The 21,102-nt window shown below is 48.8% G+C and overlaps 1 protein-coding gene and 1 long non-coding RNA gene across 4 annotated transcripts in view; one reads left to right on the top strand and one right to left on the bottom strand.

The window, feature by feature from the left end:
• Nucleotides 1-21,102, bottom strand: part of ABCC3 (ATP binding cassette subfamily C member 3) — a 57,346-nt gene that overhangs the window by 34,888 nt on the left and 1,356 nt on the right. For all 3 annotated transcript variants that reach the window (XR_004430660.1, XM_033183500.1, XM_033183499.1), the window contains exon 2: nucleotides 619-795. Coding sequence is in view for 2 of the 3 variants with exons in the window: in XM_033183500.1 (XP_033039391.1) it covers nucleotides 619-795 (177 nt within the window). In the remaining variant the exon portion in view is untranslated. The remainder of the gene's footprint in view (nucleotides 1-618; nucleotides 796-21,102) is intronic.
• LOC117067233 lies at nucleotides 13,108-20,617 on the top strand. The gene is made up of 4 exons (XR_004430661.1): nucleotides 13,108-13,992; nucleotides 17,720-17,924; nucleotides 18,999-19,052; nucleotides 20,471-20,617. It is a non-coding gene; the product is annotated as an uncharacterized LOC117067233 (long non-coding RNA).

The following is a 21,102-nucleotide window of genomic DNA, read 5'->3' as shown; positions in this document are numbered from 1 at the left end:
ACCTGAAGCCGCCAGAATCCACTAGACCTGCCTGGGGCTGGCACTGAGGCCCGGGAATGGAGCTGGCCAGAAGCTTGTTTGGGGTGGGGAGAGTGTTGCTGAACTTGCTTAAACTTTCCCAAGTGAGGAATATGTCAGCTGGCTGTATATACTCTCAGTTGTCACATTCCCATGGCCCCAGGCAGGTCAGGTGAGACTGGGTAACCTAGTCCAGCCGAGGAGGTGGGAGAGGGCCTTGTTAAAAGCAGAATCCTGGCTGGGCACCGTGGTTCACATCTGCAATCCCAGCACTTTGGGAGGCGGATCACCTGAGGTCAGGAGTTGGAGACCAGCCTGGCCAACACGGCAAAACCCCATCTCTACTAAAAATACAAAAATTAGCTGGGCATGGTGGCACATGCCTGTAATCCCAGCTACTCAAGAGGCTGAGGCAGGAGAATCACTTGAACCCATAAGGCAGAGGTTGCAGTGAGCCAAGATCATGCCACTGCACTCCAGCCTGGGCGACAGAGTGAAACTGTCTCTAAATTAATTAATTAATTAATTAGTTAAATTAAAAAATAAAAACAGAATCCCCAGGGCCCAGCCCCATCGGTAGGAGATCCCTGGGCCACTGACCGTCTTGAGCCTGGACAGGTGGGAGAGGATGATGTAGCCACGACCATGGTACCGCAGGTAGAGCAGGTAGCAGGGCAGGGCGACCCACAGGTAGATGCAGGGCACCCAGGCCAGCAGGGAGTTCTGGAAGCAGGGAGTGAGGTCCGGGTTGTCTGTGTGCACAGACAGGTTGGAGTCCTGGGGACAGAGAGAACAGTTTAGTGCTGTGGCAGCCCCACAGAGAACTGGGCTCTCTTGAGGAAGATGGCTTAGCTAGAGAGACGTTCCATCAGAGATAGGGGTGGAGTGGAAGACAGGTGAGGAGGTGAGAGACCAAATACACAAATGCGAAGTTGTTGTCCCAGGTGTGAGTTCTCCAAGGATGCCATGACTGCTCCCATTTCCTTAGATTCTCTCTCTCTCTCTCTCTGAGGCATAATTTAAGAGCAACAAAAAATTGTGCCCATTTAAAGTGTACAATCAGTGAGTTTTGACAGTTGTATACACCCACAAAACTGCTCCCATGTTACCTCATGGTCCTTTGCAGTTCATCCCTCCCAGGCTGATTTTCTTTCTACCATTCTGGATTCCTACTCTTTATTTATTTATTTTTTTTTTTGAGACAGAGTTTCACTCTGTTGCCCAGGCTGGAGTGTCGTAGTATCATCTTGGCTTCCACCTCCCGGGTTCAAGCGATTCTCCTGCCTCAGCCCCCCTCGTAGCTGGGACTACAGGTGCGCACCACCACACCCAGCTACTTTTTGTATTTTTAGTAGAGACGGGGTTTCACCATGTTGGCCGGCATGGTCTCGATCTCTTGATCTCATGATCTGCCAGCCTCGGCTTCCCAAAGTGCTAGGATTACAGGCATGAGCCACCGCGCCCGGGCCTCACTCTTTCTTAAAACTAATTTTTAATTTTATCAAAGTGATATATGCACATAGTTTAAAAGACCTCTTTCTCTTAAGGCTTTTTCTGGGTCAGGGATAGGGAGCTTCCCTGAGCCTTAGCTGCCTCTCTTCTGAAATTGAGGTGACCATCCACTGGCCCACCTGGACCTCACCGGGTGGATTTGAGACTCATAGGAACCAAGGGATATGGAGAGTCTTTGCAAATTACACAGACTAGAGTGATCAACTCTTCCAGTATGGATGGGATGTCTCTGGTTTTAGCATTGAAAGTCCAGCATCTTGGGAAACTGCTTGGTCTTGGGCAAACCAGGATGGTGGGTTACTTTACTGGCTCTGACAAGACTGCCTCTTACTTTTTACTATAACTACACCTATGAACATTTTTGGAAAGGGATGGGGGAATACATTCATTAATAAACACATGTTTTATTGAGATTGTTTCCTCCAAGGCCACCAATGTACTAATCTGTTTCTTATGTTCTTTGCAAAGCATTAGATGCTTTTTAAGAGATGCACAGAAAATATCAACAACAAGAAAAACCACCCACAATCTCATCCACCTGGAGACATCTGTTACCTGAGGATATAGCTATCTATTTTCTAGTTGCCAATGTAAATAATTATCATTTTTATTTTTATCAAAGTTATGCATGCACATAAATCATTGAATTTTCTTTTTTTTGTTTCTTTGTTGATTTGGTTTAGTTTTGTCTTTCAAGCTGGAGGTGTTAAATTAGATTACATTTGGCCTAAAGCTACCTCCATACATAGTGAACTGACACCCAGCTTAATATGCAAACAAACCTGACATGAGAATTTCTTGTAACAAGTAGCTGAGTCTCAGCCAATCACTGCAACTGAGCTTTCAGCCAATCGCAGACTGCTTAGACCTGTCCAGGTAAGGCAAATTTCAAGTTGTAAATAGGCTATTTCTACATGTTACTTTTTTTTCTGTCTGTAAGTACTACTTGACCACATAGTCAGGTGGAGTTCTTCAAGCCTTTACTGGTTTAGGTGTTTTTTTTTTTTTTTTTTTTTTTTGAGATGGACTTTCACTCTTGTTGCCCAAGCGGGAGTGCAATGGTGTGATCTTGGCTCACTGCAACCTCCACCTCCCGGGTTCGAGCCATTCTCCTGCCTCAGCCTCCTGAGTAGCTGGGACTACAGGTGCCCGCCACCATGTCTGGCTAATTTTTGTATTCTTAGTAGAGACGGGGTTTCACCATGTTGGCCAGGCTGGTCTTGAACTCCTGACCTCAGGTGATCCACCCACCTTGGCCTCCCAAAGTGCTGGAATTACAGGCGTGAGCCACCACACCCGGCCTAAAGCTTTTCTTTTAACAGATTGGTGTCAGAAGTGGGATCTGAAGTAGAAATCCAGTGTCCCTTAAGAGCACTGAGTGACCAAGTAAGGGTACCTGACAGGGCTCATTGTGCCAATTGTTCTCTTGTAGCAATTGGAGGTCATGGGTGAATTCTATCTCAGATTCCAAGCTTCAGGAATTTGTGTTTTGAGTTCTCCAAGTTTATTTGAACAATTCTTAGACAGGACTGGCTCCAGGAGCAAATCAGATCTGATAATTTACTGAAATGGATCCAGTTAAAAGCCTCAGACAGGTGCCTTTTGAAAGTGAGTTCCGGCCGGGCACGGTGGCTCAAGCCTGTAATCCCAGCACTTTGGGAGGCCAAGACGGGCGAATCACAAGGTCAGGAGATCGAGACCATCCTGGTCTACACGGTGAAACCCCGTCTCTACTAAAAAATACAAAAAACTAGCCGGGCGAGGTGGTGGGCGCCTGTAGTCCCAGCTACTCGGGAGGCTGAGGCAGGAGAATGGCGTAAACCCGGGAGGCGGAGCTTGCAGTGAGCCGAGATCTGGCCACTGCACTCCAGCCTGGACGACAGAGCGAGACTCCGTCTCAACAAAAAAAAAAAAAAAAAAAAAAAGAAAGTGAGTTCCTCCAAATCTAAGGAGTCTGGGACTCCAGGAGTCTGAGACGACACTTTCCGGGACAGTGGCTAACTTTATGAGCAATAATTATGAGGAACATGTGTATTTTTGGAAAAATGGGTTAACTTTGCTGACGACAACTTAAGAGTTACAGTGGCCACAGAGGGAAAGTTTTGACCTAGATAAAACTGTTCACTTGCAAGGTGCATTAGAAAAGAAAGGTTCAAAAATGCTACAAAAGCAATGGGATGCATTCTTTAATTGGTATACAGAGGCATCTAAAAGATTAAATGAATAAAAAATTGCCTCTTTATAAGGTTCCTTACAGAAATCAAATGAAAAAATATCTTAAAAGTCCCTTCACAAATCTTATTCAAAAGCTTTAGCCATCTGGGCAAGAAATCTTGTTCCATTGGCCAGAAGAACAATTTGGATCCAAATATTCTTTAATAAATTCAGGAGTTTTATATTATTGTACCCGGAACGTGGCTAAGATATTTAAATGAAAGCTATAAGATCCGTTGCTGTTTACATGTATATACGTCTGTATGTATGATATAGGTATCATAGTTTCTATCTCCTTTTAATGCTTCAAAATTAAATTATAAAAAAAGCTCTATTTTGTTGGCTTTAAGAAAAATAAGTGCTTATATAAATGAAGTATTCTCTCAGAAAATTAAGAACTACCTCAAATACTTTTGCAGCTCACCTGACTTGGGTAATCTTTGGCAAATAAGGATATTGTTGGTTTGATTAAAACAGACATGTTTTCATAGTTTTTGGGATTAAATATCGTACAGATGCATGATTTCCTATCTAGGTTTACTGGTAAAACAAGCTTATGTTGTCTTTTTATTACAAAATTTGTCAGCAAGAAAAACAAAATGATGACGAGTTGTTTATTATCTCATCTTTATAGGCAATCCAAGCATAAGTGTTGAAAATAAGTGAATTAAATAAATGTAAGTAAGATAAAATTCCCATGTAAAAGATGTCCTTCCTATACCAGAAGGTTTTATTATTACTTTTTTGAAACAGGGTCTCTGTCGCCTACTCTGGAGTGCAAGTGGCAAGATCTCGGCTCACGGCAACCTCTGCCTCCCGGGCTCAAGCAATCCTCCCGCCTCAGCCCCGCCAAGTGTCTGGGACTACAGGCCCAAGCTATCACACCCAGCAAATTTTTGTATTTTTTGTAGAGAGGGGTTTCACCATGTTGCCCAGGCTGGTCTTGAAATCCTGAGGTCAAGTGTTCCACCGGCCTCAGCCTCCCAAAGTGCTAGGATTACAGGCGTGAGCCACCATGCTCAGCCACCAGACGGTTTTAACACTCTTAGCATCAAGAATAGAAAGTTGAGGAGGAGGGAAATCTGTACAAACAACAGTTTAGTTTTTAGGCCTCGCAAAACAAACAAACAAAAAACTTAAAGGGATATAAATGATATTTTGCCTCCTTTACAGTTTATTATTACAGGGAGACTAAAGACATTTTGGACCATTGATAAACATGTTCTTCACTGACAAATTGTACTATGAGAAAGCTCATGCTTCTAGAAATTATGGTTCATAGATTTACCAATCTATAGATTGCTGGTGTGACACACAATTCACAAAGGCTTACTTTCTCATTTCCATGGAAATTAAGGTCACTAAGGGTTAAGAATTCTTTTTTTTTTTTTTTTTTGAGACGGAGTCTCGCACTGTCACACAGGTTGGAGTGCAGTGGCGCAGTCTCAACTCACTGCAATCTCCACCTCCGGGTTCAGGCGATTCTCCTGCCTCAGCCTCCCCAGTAACTGGGATTACAGGTGTCTGCCACCACGCCCAGCTGATTTTCTTTTCTTCTTCTTTTTTTTTTTTTTGAGACGGAGTCTCGCTCTGTCGCCCAGGCTGGAGTGCAGTGGCCGGATCTCAGCTCACTGCAAGCTCCGCCTCCCGGGTTTACGCCATTCTCCTGCCTCAGCCTCCCGAGTAGCTGGGACTACAAGCGTCCGCCACCTTGCCCGGCTAGTTTTTTTGTATTTTTTTTAGTAGAGACGGGGTTTCAACGTGTTAGCCAGGATGGTCTCAAACTTCTGCCCTCAAGTGATCTGCCTACTTCGGACTCCCAAAGTGCTGGGATTACAGGCGTGAGCCACTGCACCTGGCCAGGGTTAAGAATTCTAATATATATTGGCCGGGCGCGGTGGCTCACGCCTGTAATCCCAGCACTTTGGGAGGCCGAGACGGGCGGATCACGAGGTCAGGAGATCGAGACCATCCTGGCTAACACGGTGAAACCCCGTCTCTACTAAAAATACAAAAACTAGCCGAGCGAGGTGGCGGGCGCCTGTAGTCCCAGCTACTCGGGAGGCTGAGGCAGGAGAATGGCGTAAACCCGGGAGGCGGAGCTTGCAGTGAGCTGAGATCTGGCCACTGCACTCCAGTCCGGGTGACAGAGCGAGACTCCGCCTCAAAAAAAAAAAAAAAAGAATTCTAATATATGTATGTATATTACATAATATAGGTACCTACTACATCTAATATATGTACCTATAATTACTAGAAACAATAAGGGGGAAACTCTATATGAAAATATACAAGGAAGGTAAGAAAAAGAAATACATGGAGAAGAAATATACAAAGGAAGCTAAGGAAAAGCTATAAGATGTGAGGATGTTCTGTTCTGATAAGGGAAAAAGAGAATAAATTTTGTCCTAAAGTGAAATGACTGATTTTTCGAAAATGAGAAGAGGAAAAGTATAGGACAAAAAGTGAATGGATATGAGAGTTGTAGGAGGTTTGTGGCAGATGACTCTTGTGAAAGAAATTTTATGTGTGATCAAGCTGGCTAAGATTAGGAGGTAATTATTTATACGTTTTTTAAGAATAAAAATTAGCAACCGGGTGCGGTGGCTCACGCCTGTAATCCCAGCACTTTGGGAGGCGGAGGCGAGTGGATCACTTGAGGTCAGGAGTTCGAGACCAGCCTGGCCAACATGGTGAAACCCCATCTCTACTAAAAATACAAAAAATAAGCTGGGCGTGGTGCATGTGCCTGTAATCCCAGCTACTTGAGAGGCTGAGACAGGAGAATCGCTTGAACCCTGGAGGTGGAGGTTGCAGTGAGCGGAGATTGCACCATTGCTCTCCAGACTGGGCGATAAGAGCTAGTATTAATATCAAAATTACAGTGATGCAAAACTAGAATTTGGTTCTCTCCATTAAAACAACACGGTATTCTTAGATTATTGGTCTCATCATAATAGGAAATTGTAAAAGGGTTTTCTTTCTCTTTAGGTAATTGGCCTAGAAAACAGAGATTCTGTGTTCTACCCAGATAATTTCCTGTGCTTCATGCTGTCTTTGCTAGGTTTTTGATCACTTAAGAAAACTGAGAACTCGCTATTAAAAGAGCTAAGCTTTTTCTACAAGTATGTAACTTTTTGTGTATGCCTCCAAAATCTTTTAATGAATGGTTATTGTTCACAGTGACCTGTAATCCTATTAAAAAAATTTATTTTATGCGCTGTGTATTCTTCCTTCCTTCCTTCATTCCTCCCTTCCTTCCTTCCTTCCTTTCTCCCTTCCTTCCTTCCTTCCCTCCCTCCCTCCCTTCCCTCCCTTCTTTCCTCCTTTCTTTCTCCTTTCTTTCCCTCCCCTCCGCTCCCCTCCCTTCCCCTCATCTTTCTCCTCTCCTCTCCTTTCTTTTTTTTGACAAAGTCTCACTCTGTCACCCAGGCATAAACCTGACTCCATACATAGTGGACTTTAGCCTAATTCAATATGTAAATAAACTGCAACATAACTTGAGAGTATAGTCTTACAATAAGCAACCAAGCCTCAGTCAAATATAGCAGAATTTTCAGCCAATCACAAGCTGCCAGCTGATCAGAACATGCCCACATAAGGCAAACCCTCATTGCACCATGCCCAAATAAGGCAAATTATGATCTGTAACCAATCACGCTGTTTCTATACATCAATTCCTTTTTCTGTCTACTAATACCGCCTGCCCATATTGCTGGGTGGTAAAACTCTATGAACCTCTACTGGTTCAGGATGCTGGCTGAATCATGAATTGCTCTTTGCTCAAATAAACTCTGCTAAATTTAATTTGTCTAAAGTTTTTATTTTAACAGAAATTTTCCTCAAATGTGTGGTGACCTTTTTTTTTTCTTTTTTTGAGATGGAGTCTCACTCTGTTGCCCAGGCTGGGGTGCGGTGGTGCAATCTTAGCTCACTGCAGCCTCTGCCTCCAAGGTTCAAGCAATTCTCCTGCCTCAGCCTCCCGAGTAGCTGGGATTACAGGCATGTGTCACGATGCCCAGCTAATTTTTGTATTTTTAGTAGAGATGGGGTTTTGCCATGTTGGCCAGGCTGGTCTCAAACTCCTGACCTCAAGTGATCTGCCTGCCTCAGCCTCCCAAAGTGCTAGGATTACAGGCGTGAGTCACCACGCCCAGCCTGTGGTGACTTGCAGCTTGGCTGTCTCAATACTTTGGAGTAAGACACTAAAGAGTTGGTTGCTCTGTTTGTTGGGGGCAGGTGGATTTGGGACTGGATCTGTGACTCCTCAGGACGATCTGTGAACAATGATGAGTGAGAGTACCAAGAACCAAGGACCAAGAAAGCGCTATTGAAGACAGAGTACCGAGGACCAAGCTTATTGGCTGTGGGGCTTCACTGCAGAGTGATCAAGTAGGAACCTGGTCCTTTAGGGAAGACTCCCCCAACAACTGGAAGAATCTGGAGGTCTTTTCTCCAGGACCAATTTAGGAATGAGGGCTGAGGGTTCTATCCTTCAGTATGCAGACTTTTACTTCATTCCACAGAATAAACTGCTGGTCTTCGGTGAGGTGGCTGGAATTTGCCTGGCTTTAAGTGGGGATGGGTAAGTAACTTTAGTGTTTCATCTCTCCTTACATATTCTCCTAGCAGCCCCTGCTTTCAGCCCTGCTCTTCCCCTTGCCGCCTTCAGCCCTCCAATCCCCGAGCTTTTAGACTCCGAATGGCCTTTGGTTTCAATTGTTCTCTGCTGTGTCAGTGATCACTCCTTGACCTGTTTCTCACTTTCCAAAAAGGTGTTAATATCTTGTCTCCTGTTGTTTCCTCTTTTCTTTGTCCTTGTAGGTTTACATTTTTAATTCCTTACTGTCATTTTGAGGGAAAATCAGGAAGGACTGGAGATAAAATCTTGTGTTCAATCCACCCTATAGAACCAGAACTCCCTCCAACTACAATTTTTTTTTTTTCTTTTAGGCAGAGTCTTGCTCTGTCTACCAGGCTGGAGTGCAGTGGTGTGATCTCACCTCACTGCAACCGCCGCCTCCAGGGTTCAGGTGATTCTCCTGCCTCAGCCTACCAAGTAGCTGGGATTACAGGCTCCTGCCACCATGCCCGGCCAATTTTTGTATTTTTAGTAGAGACGGAGTTTTGCCACGTTGGCCAGGCTGGTTCTCAAACTCTTGACCTCAGGTGATCCACCCGCCTTTGCCTCCTAAAGTGCTAGGATTACAGGTGTGAGACACCGTGCCCAGCCTTCAAGGGCGAATTAAATAGACCCATTTCAGACTTTATGCAGGACCTCCCTGCAACAGTGTGGGCTTCCCCCATCTCTTGGAAACTACTCTTTCCTGGTCTTCTGGTTTGTTGGCAAGCATTCCTTGCTGTCTCCTTATCTTCCTTCTAGTTCACCCTGCGGACATGGGCCCTAGCCCCCAAGTTCTGACCTTGGTCCTCGGTGCTCTCTCTCATCATTGTTCACAGACTGTCCTGAGGAGTCACAATTCCAGATCAACAGCTCAAATCACCTCCTGAGCCTCGGCCCCTACTTCCTGCTGCCTCTCAGATGGCATCACCATCTGTCTGAAGCCACCTCATATTCAATACCTCTCAAACTAAGATCCTTCACTCCCTGCCAGGACCAGCCCTTCCTTTGGCCTTGCCTGCCTCTGCCAAGGGCATCACCATTCTCCCAGCTACCCTGACACCTGTGGGGACCTAGGTCCCCTTGATTCTTGATGGAAGCATAGTAGCTGGACAAAGAGGTGTTTGAGACTTGGCAGGGAAAGGTTAAGCACCTTGGCCAAGGCCACATAGCTTAAAAGAACTTACACTTGGCTAGGCGCAGTGGCTCACACCTGTAATCCCAGCACTTTGGGAGGCTGAGGTGGGCAGATCACGAGGTCAGGAGTTCGAGACCAGCCTGGCCAACATGGTGAAACCCTGTCTCTACTAAAAACATAAGAATTAGCTGGGCATGGTGGCAGGCACCTGTAATCCCAGCTACTCAGGAGGCTGAGGCAGGAGAATCGTTTGAACCCAGGAGGCAGAGGTTGCAGTGAGCCGAGATCGTGTCACTGCACTCCAGCCTGGTGACAGAGGGAGACACTGACTCAAAAAAAAAAAAAAGGAAGTCACACTTAAGCTGTGTGATCTTGGCCAATGTACTTAACCTCTCCCCTCTCTGGGCCTTGGTTTCTTTAAGGGTAACATCGGGATGATAATATGTCTTACCTAGTTCCTCCCACCTGGCCCCTTGGCCAGATCCTCACCTCTTCATGATTAATTGCCATGGACTTCTGGTCTCTTCCTTTCAGATTCCCTGGGGGCCCAGATCCTGTGTGGTCTTCCCCTTCCTTTCTGGCCATGCCATCACAGTCTCTTTGCTGATTCCCCTGCCTGGTGTGAGAGGGTCCCGGAGCTCAGTCCTTTCCTCTTCTCTGCCTCCTTTTTTTTTTTTTTTTTGAGACAGAGTCTCGCTCTGTCGCCCAGGCTGGAGTGCAGTGGCCCGATCTCAGCTCACGCAAGCTCCACCTCCCGGGTTCACACCATTCTCCTGCCTCAGCCTCCGAGTAGCTGGGACTACAAGCACCCGCCACCTCGCCCGGCTAGTTTTTTGGTTTTTTTTTTTTTAGTAGAGACGGGGTTTCACTGTGTTAGCCAGGATGGTCTCGATCTCCTGACCTTGTGATCCGCCCTTCTCGGCCTCCCAAAGTGCTGGGATTACAGGCTTGAGCCACCGCGCCCGGCCTCTGCCTCCTTCTTATGTGCACTCACCCTCTTGGCAATCCCATGCAGTCTCATATGATGTACCATCTATATGCCAATGACTTCCAAGTCTATCTCTCCAGTTCATTGCTCCCCAAATCTCCAGCTCCATATCTAACTGCTGACTTGACATCTTCACTCCATACATCCTACAATAGCCTGCAAGGACCTGCACAATGTCCCTTCCCCCAGCCCATGACCTCTCCCTGCCTTTCCTGCTTCACTCCAGCCACTGGCCTCCTTGCCGTTTCTGAATGCACTTGCTGCTCCTGTCTCAGGGCCTTTGTGCTTGCTTTTCTCTCTCCCTGGAACACTCCTCCGCCAGACATCCTTAAGTCTTTCTTTCTCAACGAAGCCTACCCTGACCATCCTGTTTAATACTGCCACCTGTGTCCCACCCCTGTATTCCCAATTCTCCCACCCTTCTCCGCTTTTTCTTTTCTCTATAGCACCTATCACCTTTTGACGTGATATATAATTTACTAATATATTAGATTTTCTCTCATCTTTTCCTTTATTTGCTGACATGTAAGCTCTTTGAAGGGAAGAACCTTTATTTTATTTATCTATGTGTCCTAGACCAGGTACATTGCCCAGTGCTTTGAGAGGCCAAAGCAGGAGCATCACTTGAGGCCAGGAGTTTGAGACCAGCCTGGGCAACATAGCAAGACCCCGTCTCTACAAAAATTTAAAAAATTAGCCTGGTCTGGTGACAGGCACCTGTAGTCCCAGTTACGTGGAGGCTGAGGCGGGAGGATCTCTTGAGCCCAGGAGTTTGAGGCTGCAGTGAGCCATGATTATGCCACTGCACTCCAGCCTGAGCAACAGAGCAAGACCTGGACTCTTTAAAAAAAAAAAAATATATATATATATATATATATACACACACACACGCACACACACACACATGTTATTGAATAAATGAATGAAAGAAAGAATAATAGTTTTATTACATCCCTCTAAACTTTCAATAGCTGCTTACTGCCTAGAAGGCAAAGTTCAAACATTTTACTATGGCATTGAAAGTCCACACCTGGCCTTGAAATATCTGGCTATGTGAACTGTTGAATCATCTATATGCTTGAGTTCTGAGTTCTCCCGTCTTTTTTTTTTTTTTTTTTTTTTTTGATGGAGTCTTGCTCTGTTGCCCAGGCTGGAGTGCAGTGGCATGATCTCGGCTCACTGCAACCTCCGCCTCCCATGTTCAAGTGATTCTTGTGCCTCAGCCTCCTGAGTAGCTGGGATTACAGGCATGTACCACTACACCTGGTTAATTTTTTTTTTTTTTTTTTTTTTTTGAGGCCGAGTCTCGCTCTGTCACCCAGGCTGGAGTGCAGTGGTGCGACCTTGGCTCACTGCAACCTCGCCTCCAGGGTTCAGGTGATTCTCCCACCTCAGCCTCCTGGGTAGCTGGAATTACAGACACACACCCTACGCCAGGCTAATTTTTTGTTTTTTTGTTTTGTTTTGTTTTGTTTCTGAGACGGAGTCTCACTCTGTCACCCCGGCTGGAGTGCAGTGGCACGATCTCGGCTGTCTGCAACCTCCACCTCTGGGGTTCAAGCAATTCTCCTGCCTCAGCCTTCCAGGTAGCTGGGACCACACGTGCACGCTACCAGCTAAATTTTGTATTATTAGTAGAGACAGGGTTTCACCATGTTGGCCAGGCTGGTCTGGAACTCCTGACCTCAAGTGATCCACCAGCCTCAGCCTCCCAAAGTGCTAGGATTACAGGGGTGAGCCACCGTGCCTGGCCAAGTTCTAGCATCTTAAGAAAACAACTCATGGAAGGGTAGTGATCTGCACACCCTGCTTCCTTTCCCAACCTGCCTTCCCTTCTTTTTTTTTGGAAACGGAATCTCGCTCTGTTGCCTAGGCTGGAGTTCAGTGGTGCGATCTCAGCTCACTGCAACCTCCGTCTCCCGGGTTCAAGTGATTCTCCTGCCTCAGCCTGCTGAGTAGCTGGGATTACAGGCATGCATCACCACATCTGGCTAATTTTTGTATTTTTAGTGAGACAGGGTTTAATCATGTTGGTCAGGCTGGTCTTGAACTCCTGACCTTGTGATCTGCCTACCTCAGACTCCCAAACTGCTGGGATTACAGGCATGAGCCACTGCGCCCAGCCCACCTTCCCTTCTTAATCCCATCTGGGGCAGCCCTCTGCCTTCCAGTGCCCCTGCCCACCTGTGAGATGGCTCTTCCCAAAATACTGCTTTGTGCCCCTTGCCTCATGCCCACAAACCTGCAATGACTCCTGCTGCTGCTCATGAAGTCACATCCTAGCACCCAACCTGGCCCTCAAGACCCCCTCATGGCATCTCCTCCCACCTCCTTTCCCACTGCTCCCTTCCCCCACAGCCAACTCACTTCATCCTGAATCTGCTCTGAGATTCTTGCTCCTACCCCTTTGCTCAACCTAGTCCCTCTTTTTACCACTTGTCAGAATCCTAACCTAACCACTCCAGGGAGGGGTGGCGGGCCTGGCTGAAAACCCACCTTCTTCATCTTGAGCACCCTTCCTCCTAGAGAGACCCCCTTCCCTGGAGCATCACTCTCGCCGATGCTTGCTGAGGGCCTTAGTGAGTCAGGCAGCGGGCTGGGTTCTGTGGATACAGTGGCACATTGGGCAGACCTATCCCAGCTCTGTGGAGCATGTAGTCAGGGACATGCTGCCTGGGGGCATTTCACTGAAGGCCCAGGTGGGCAGAAGGTGTACCATGTACAACTTGTATTCTAGAGTCCTATTCAGTATTCAGTGGTTGCTCAAACAGTGTGAGCCAAGGACTGACCTACTCTTGCTGAGTCTCTGACATGCTGGCCCAGGGCTGGAATCTGGGTCACAGGATACACCTCTAGGCCTGGTCAGGTACCCCAGTTAGTTGCCATCCAGATAGCCTGTCCCAAAGCTGCCCTGAACCCAGATCTTCAGGTCTCTGGGTCTGGAGTGTACATCCCATTTCTCTGGGCCCAGCCCGAGCCTCACCTACACAGGGCCTCTCTGGGGCACCCCAGCCTCTGACCTTTCCTTGCTTTTCCTTGATAGCCAGTTAGGTGAGGGAAATAAAGACCCCTAATGTTTCCCTGGCATTTTATTACTGCACTTACCTAGTTGCTATCTGGATATTGTCTCAGAACAACTTCCACAGGCGTATAGGAGGGGCACTGTTAGGCCCAGTGTACAAAAGAGAAACTACACCCACTTTGTGAACAAAGTTCACACACAGTGTGTGGCCGGGACAGGCACCCAGGGTTTATGATGCCACATAGGGCCATTGACTCACAAGGGAGTGTGCATGTTGAGGACAGGAGCCCAGGCGTGGGGACATGGTGGGAATCGCTGTGTGTGCTTGCAGGCCGGTGGCATGGCTCTGTAAGGCGGGCGGGGAGTGGCCACAGGAAGAACCCAACCCCGACGTGGAGGATCCAGGATGACTTCTGCCACTTTTGAGCCATGCAACAGTTGGTGAGCCCCTTCGTGCCCTTGAACCTCAGTCTCCACCCGTGAGTAATCGGAGTAATGACGGCATCCGGTCACCTCCCCATAGTGGGGAGAAGGTGGGGAGAATGAGCAGCAAAGCACCTCAATGGCAACGAGACAACACGCAGGGAAGCGGGGGATGCAGCCTCCAGCCATCCGGCCCATGTTTCAGTTTCACAGACAGCTGCTCTGTGGCAACAACCAGGGGATCTTGGGGCTGTGAGAACTGGGTGGCAGCTTTGACCCTCAAGGGCATCCAGTCTGGGCTCCTTTCCTTGAGATAAGCATGTCCTGGCTGGGCAGAGCCCTCCCCAGGAGGCAGGGGCACCTGCCCACACAGGCCCTCTCCCCTGACTCCCTATTTGGTTCACTCCAGACCCCGAGCCAGGACATCTATGGGACATGCCATACACAACACGTCCAGAACTAAACTCTTGGCCATCCTCGCCTCTCTAGCCTGCCTGGCCCGGGGATGGCAGCCCTTCCTCCTGTCTCCCTTACTAGGCCAGAATCCTTGCAGTTGCCCCTGATTCTTCTCTTTCTCTCACATCCCACATCCAGTCTCTCAGTAAACCCTGTCCACTCTACCTTCAAATTACAGGTTGAATGACATGACAGCGCCACATTCAACTGTTCTTTTTTTTTTTTTTTTTCCACTGTAGCCTTGACCTCTTCGGCTGAAGCGATCCTCCTGCCTTAGCCTCCTGAGTAGCTGGGACTACAGGCATGTGCCACCATGCCCAGCTAATTTTTTATTTTTTTGTAGAGATGGGGTTCCACTATGTTGCCCAGACTGGTCTCGAACTTCTGGGCTCAAGTGATCCTCCTGCTTCGGCCTCTCAAAGTGCTGGGATTATAGGCATGAGCCACTGCACTTGGCCTTCACCTTGTGCACCCGGATAGACCCAGAATCGACCGCATCTCCCCACCTCTCCTCTCTGGCTGCAGCAGCCACACTGGCTGCCAGGTTGCTTCTCAAACCCTCCAGGCTACTCCTGCCAGGGGCAACAGCCCTATCCCTGGATATCCACATGTCTCATGCCCTCATCACCTGTGAGTTTTTGCACAGATCTCACCTTCTCCTGGACCTTACTAATCAAAACTGTAACTCACTACCCAACCCCCAACCTGTCCCTGCTCCCCATTCCTCTTAGCCTGTTCTATGTTCCCATAGCCCTTAGCCACCTTCTACCATACTATATATGTGAGTCATTTATTTTATAATTTTTGAAATTGTTTTATAGAGATGGGGTCTCACTTTGTTGCTCAGGTTGGTCTGGGACTCCTGGGGTTAAGTGATCCTCCTGCCTCAGCCTCCCAAAGTGCTGGGATTACAGGCATGAGCCACCACACCTGGCCTTTATGACATTTATTGTTTTACTGCCTCTTTCCGCTAGAGTATATGCTGCACGAAGACAGATTCTCTAGCTCTGTATTCTGCAGTTGATGATATTTCCTGCTGTTTAGAGCAGTGCCTGGCACAGAGAAGGTACTCAATAACCATCTATTGAACAAAAGAATAAATAAACAAATGAATAGATAAATGGAGGGAGCCAACTCCAGCCCCAGCCTCTGCAGCTTCATGTCCAGGAACACAGCGTGTTCTCTCCCTGGTACCAACGCCACAGTTCTTGGCACCCAGGAGGGTCTCCAACTCAAAGTTATGTGTAAAATGAAGGTGAGGACAGGGCCAGTGAAGGTTATTCCCTGGACCCCATCACACTCCCTGAATCCCTGCCGGGCAGGATGGACGATCCCTTCTCAAGGCTCTCCTCTCATTCCCACTCTGAAGAGCACTGCTGGGAAGTGAGAGCTGAGCCCACAGCCCCCTCCCCCGCCATCACCCACACAGTTTCCACAGCAACAACAGCTTCCTCAATAAAGCGATTAAACAGCTGGATGGGGCTGATAAGGGGAAAGGTCCGGCATCCAGAATGGACCACGTGGCAGAGGCCTCCCTCATGGCAGACTTCATGGTCATCGAAACTGAAATCACTGCGGACTCATACAGGCGGTAGGTGGGGGTGAGGACACTGGGGCCCTCTGCCCCAGCTTTGCCAGGGACTTCCCAAACCCTGGGGGCCCCAGGCCTGTTGACAGGCTCTGTCATGAGAAGAGTCATTACTTCCTTATTCCTGTGTGGTAGTAGAGGGGGAAGCCACCACTGCAGGACTGCTCCTGAAGTCCCAGATAGGGAACAGATGGACGGACAAGACCATTGACTCAGCGGCAATGAAGTCATGGAGAGAGCAAGGACACGCTGTGATCCCCACTCACTCTCACTCAGCCTTTGGAAGGCCTGGGGGCAGGGGTCAAAAACTGCCTGTGCTGTAATCCCAGCACTTTGGGAGGCAGAAGTGGATGGGTCCCCTGAGGTCAGGAGTTTGAGACCAGCCTGGCCAACATGGTGAAACCCTGTCTCTAGTAAAAATATAAAAAGATTATCTGGGCATGGTGGCACATGCCTGTAATTCCAGCTACTCAGGAGACTGAGGCAGGATAATTGCTTGAACCTGGGAGGCAGAGGTTGCAGTGAGCTGAGATCATGCCACTGTACTCCAGCCAGGGTGACAGAGCCAGACTCCTTTTCAAAAACAAAACACAACAAAACAAACAAACGAAAACTGGTTGTGCTGCGCCTGCTGGCCCCCATGCAGGGATGGCTCACAGGCTCAACTGGCCAATCTGCATCTGGAAGGGGCTTTGGTTCACTGAGCTCCTGCTGTGGGCCAGGATGATCATTTCACGCTCATGGCAGCTGACATCCAGGGCTGATGCTGGGATTAGACCCAGGAAGTCTCGTTCCAGGTCCCAGCTCCTTCACACGGGATTACAGTCTTTCCTGTACACCTGGTAGGATTCCAGCATGGTATCCCACCCTGGGGATAGAACACTTGCACCCAGATCACCTTTCAGTCATGCAGCCCATTCTCATATCACCTGCTTTGCACAATTCTTCTCACAGAGCTGAGGGGGCAGAGTGGCTAACATGTGGGTAGTGGCCTAGATGGGGTTCTGGGAGTCCCTGGCTAGAAACCAGAATATCCAGTTAGGAGAAATCTGTCTGGGCGCGGTGGCTCACGCCTGTAATCCCAGCAATTTAGGAAGCTGAGGTGGGCAGATGACTTGAGGTTAGGAGTTCGAAACCAGCCTGCCCATCATGGTGAAACCCTGTCTCTACTAAAAATAGAAAAATTAGCCGGGCATGGTGGTATGCACCTGTAATCCCAGCTACTTGGGAGGCTGAGGCAGGAGAATTGCTTGAACCCGGGAGGTGGAGGTTGCAGTGAGCCGAGATTGTGCTACTGCACTCCAGCCTAGGTGACAGAGCGAGACTCCATCTCAAAACAAAAGGGAGAAATCCAAGCCTAGAGTTAGGCTCTCATTTGCTCTCCCGTCCTGCCCCTGCCAGCCCCGCCCACTGCACCCCAGTACCAGAAACAGAAACAACTTCAGATCGGGGAGGGGAGGGGCCCAGCCACCCCAGCAATGGCACACCAGTTCTCATTTCACCCTCAGCTCCCCAGGGATCCTGCCCCAATGCGGAGGACTGAACACAGTCTGGGTGCTCTGGCCCGACCTCCAAGGTGGCTCAGCTGGTCGTCCCTGCCAGGACCTTCCTCCCTGGAAGCTTGCCCAGTGTTTCAAGACCATTTCCCTGTCTGGGGGGGCCACAGGCAGGCTTGGCAAAGCTCCCTCTTGAATGCCATTTCCCTGACTCACTTCCTTCCCCATATCTCTGGCCCTTAGAGACCCGGGCCCAGGTGACGTGGGGGAAGAGCAGGATTGAGGAGAAGCCAGCCTGGGGTCACAAGCAATGAAACACCATAGCCAGAAGCCAAGAGCTCGGAGGTCGAAGCCATCCAGCATGGGGTTTGCTTGTAGCAGCTAAGATGGAGGAAAGCAGCCCCGGGAGCCCTGGCCTTGCAGGGAGGACTGGGTTCCTGAGGGGAGGGTGAGCTATGGTGTCTGCTAAGTGGAGGAGTGTCTACCTCCCACTCAGCTTCCCCATGGATGTGCAGGTCACTGTCTTCATTTGAGAGTCAAAATACATTGGCATAGGAGCCTTGCCCATTACTCATATATTTTGGTGGCTGCCTACTAGAAGGCAGAGGAGACCCTGATACCCAGGAGCTCTAAACTTTGAAGGGCCTTAATCGTGCATGACCTTGGCCCCCAAGCCCAAGGCTCATCCTTCCAAAATGGGCAACTCCAGACCTGAAGTCGGCCCCAGAGCCCACCTCAGTTCTGCTGGAGCCCAGAGAAGGTGAGTCATTTGCCCAAAGTCACACAGCTGGTGAATAGCAGAATTGGGGCTAGCTAAAACAAAGCAGGAGACACAGGGAGCTGAGCCTCCAAGGGACCAGGGATCTGCCCCTCCCTAGGATGGGTAAACAGCTAAGGGAACAATGAGGTCACCTTCCCTATGTGGGCCTGACCAAGGGGAGACCCATAGGTCTCTACCAAGCACTGCTTCTAAGTAAGCTCCATATGTAGAGCAGGAAGAGACCTCGGGAAGGAGGAGTCCAGAAATCTCAGAGGAGGAACTAATGAATCCCCACTGGCCACATCTTCCCTCTTCCCAGTCACAGACTCTCAGGACCCCACCTTCTTTCCTGGCTTGAATCCTCTCTCCAGCATCCCCACCAAGCAGTCGCTAACCATGTCCTTACATACTCCCCAGTGACGGGGAGCTCACTACTTCTCAGGCAGTCCGTGCCATCTTTGGATGGCTTTCATGGTCAGGATCTTCAGTTTTCTAAGCTTCCTGGGGCCATCAGATCAAGGCTAATTCTGCCTGTTTACCTGGGGGGTAAATAGTTCCAGGCCCTTCCTCCACATACTCCCTTCACCACCCAGGTGCTCCCCAACCTCTGTGATTCAGAACAGAGAGGAATCCTGCAGGCAGAGGCCAGCACAGCAGAGCAAAGGGACCCCACCTCCTCCCTTGTTCTGAGGCACCTCTGGCCTCCTGAGTAGTGAGGTGGTTTAATTACACAGTTCACTCTTTTGGAATTCATTTCCACAGAAACTCCCAAGGCACATTCAGGGAAGTTGGTAACCTGCTTCAAAGTCGATATAGGTGAGAAAGAAAGGGATTCATACAAATCATTCACCTGGCAGCTGATGTGTGAGTACACAGATGTGTATACATATGTCCCAAGGGCATGGTCCTCTCCAGTCTCCTACCCTCAGATTGAGCCAGGAACAGCCCCCAGCTCCCCAGCAAACAGCTGAAATGGGAGCCACTGGCCCAACAGCCCTGCCAGCTCTTTCCCTGCAGGTCTTCCCACATCTGACATTCCTTTCTAACCCCATTTTTCTTTCTCCTCCCTCTTCTGGGGAATGTCAGGACTTGCCACCTATAGAAAGCTTCTTAGTTCTTAAAATCATTCCACATTCCCTATCTCATTTGATCAGAGAAATCTTGTGAGGTGGGTAGGGAGTGGGTTAATTCCCATTCCACTGACGGAGAGACTGAGGCTATAAGGATAAGCTACTGAGCATCTTGGTAGATTAAACGAGCAGCCCAGAGGGGCCTGAACACCCCACCCCCTCCTTGCATTTTCACTCCTGGTTCAAGTACTTCCGGGCTGCCCTGAACCACTTCTCACAAAGTGGGTCACCCACAGGCCCCTAAGGTAAAGGTTCAGAGGGAGTTATGCCTGAACAATATGCCATGCAAATGAGATGCAACACAGCACATCACAAATGAACAGCCCCGAACTCCAGGCCTTTTTTGAAACTGGACTGTGGCAGAGGTTCCAGCTTCCAGCGTGGACTCTCTCTCCTTTCAGCTGTGCAAACCCTGTCACTCCCTCAGAGGTAGAGCTGGGAGCCTCCCTTCTCTCTCCACACTCCTCCCCCAGTCACCAGCCACACTGGGTGTGACCTAGAACAGGTTTCAGGAGCCAGAAGAGAATGTGAAAGATGTTTAGAGATTGGGGTGGGAAGAGGGGTGGTCAGTTTGCCATTTAAGGTATCCAAGCAGAGATCTCACGAGGGCTTCATAATGTAGATGAACAGACTCCCACGGAGCCTGCATCCTCAGAGGAGGTGTGTATAGCTCACGAGCATCAAGGAGAAGTGCAGGGACCAGAGGGCCCAGAGGCTCAAAGGCGCACAGTCAGGCAATGGCAAGGCTGTAACCACAGCCCCGGGGTCCTGTTTCCCAGCCCCACACTCTGTCTTTGATTGTCCTGGGATCTTCACTCCCTTGGCCTCAGTTTCCCCAGCTCTACCCTGAGGGATTGGACTCACTGCTTCAAACTCACAAGCTCCCACTTTCTTAGATTCCACAATCCCATGTTAAGGTAGAGCCAGAGGATGTCTGAACATGGGACAAAAAGGGAGTCCTGAATTTCCCAACTCCGGGTTCCAGGAGACCTGTCTCTGTGGAGTCCTAAGCTCTCAGGGTTCAGGTGGCTACCCAGGAACAAGAGCCCTTGTGCCTGAAGTTTGGGCACAACTACCCTCTTGATTTTCTGCTTGGCATTCCAGGCGCCACAAACCTGCCATGGCCATACCAGCCTGGCCCCACGGGCAGTGAAAGGAAGTGTGCCCGTGAGGCAAAGGCACAACCTCTGGACCTTGGCGGCAAGTGGCCTGTCAATACTGAATAATAGATGAAGTTCCTGTGGGACTGGGAAAGAAAGGCAGTGGCAGAGAAGTTGCACCATCTCGGATTAACCTTTGGGTCACCCACAGAAAAAGAGAGAATCCCAAAGACGCCTTTTTACAGTCTTTTTTTTTAACCTCCATTGCCCCAAGTTTCAAAAAATCCATATAACGCCTTCAGCCCATCCTAAACACAGCCCAAGATCATGGGTCCAGACTTATACACCTATGCACACACCAGCACAGCACGAACTCTTGGGTAACACCTCACGTGCCTGTGTGTGTGCGTACACACACACACACACACGGCACATACGTACAAATACTTAAAATAGGAAAAAGACTTAGAGATTGGGATTCACAGGCCCTGGACACCCCTTGAATGACCACAGAGAAGCCCCTTTAATCTGAGCTCCCTCTGTAAAACGGAGATCACATGATCACTTGCCTCATAGAGGCAAGTAGGTTTGAAAGCTGGTAAGAAAGCTCCTGGGCTGTATGCACTTAACTCACCT

This window comes from Trachypithecus francoisi, unplaced genomic scaffold, assembly GCF_009764315.1.
Source record: "Trachypithecus francoisi isolate TF-2019V2 unplaced genomic scaffold, Tfra_2.0 Lachesis_group20, whole genome shotgun sequence".
NCBI classification, from domain to species: domain Eukaryota; kingdom Metazoa; phylum Chordata; class Mammalia; order Primates; family Cercopithecidae; genus Trachypithecus; species Trachypithecus francoisi.
This window is presented reverse-complemented; position numbering and strand designations above follow the sequence as displayed.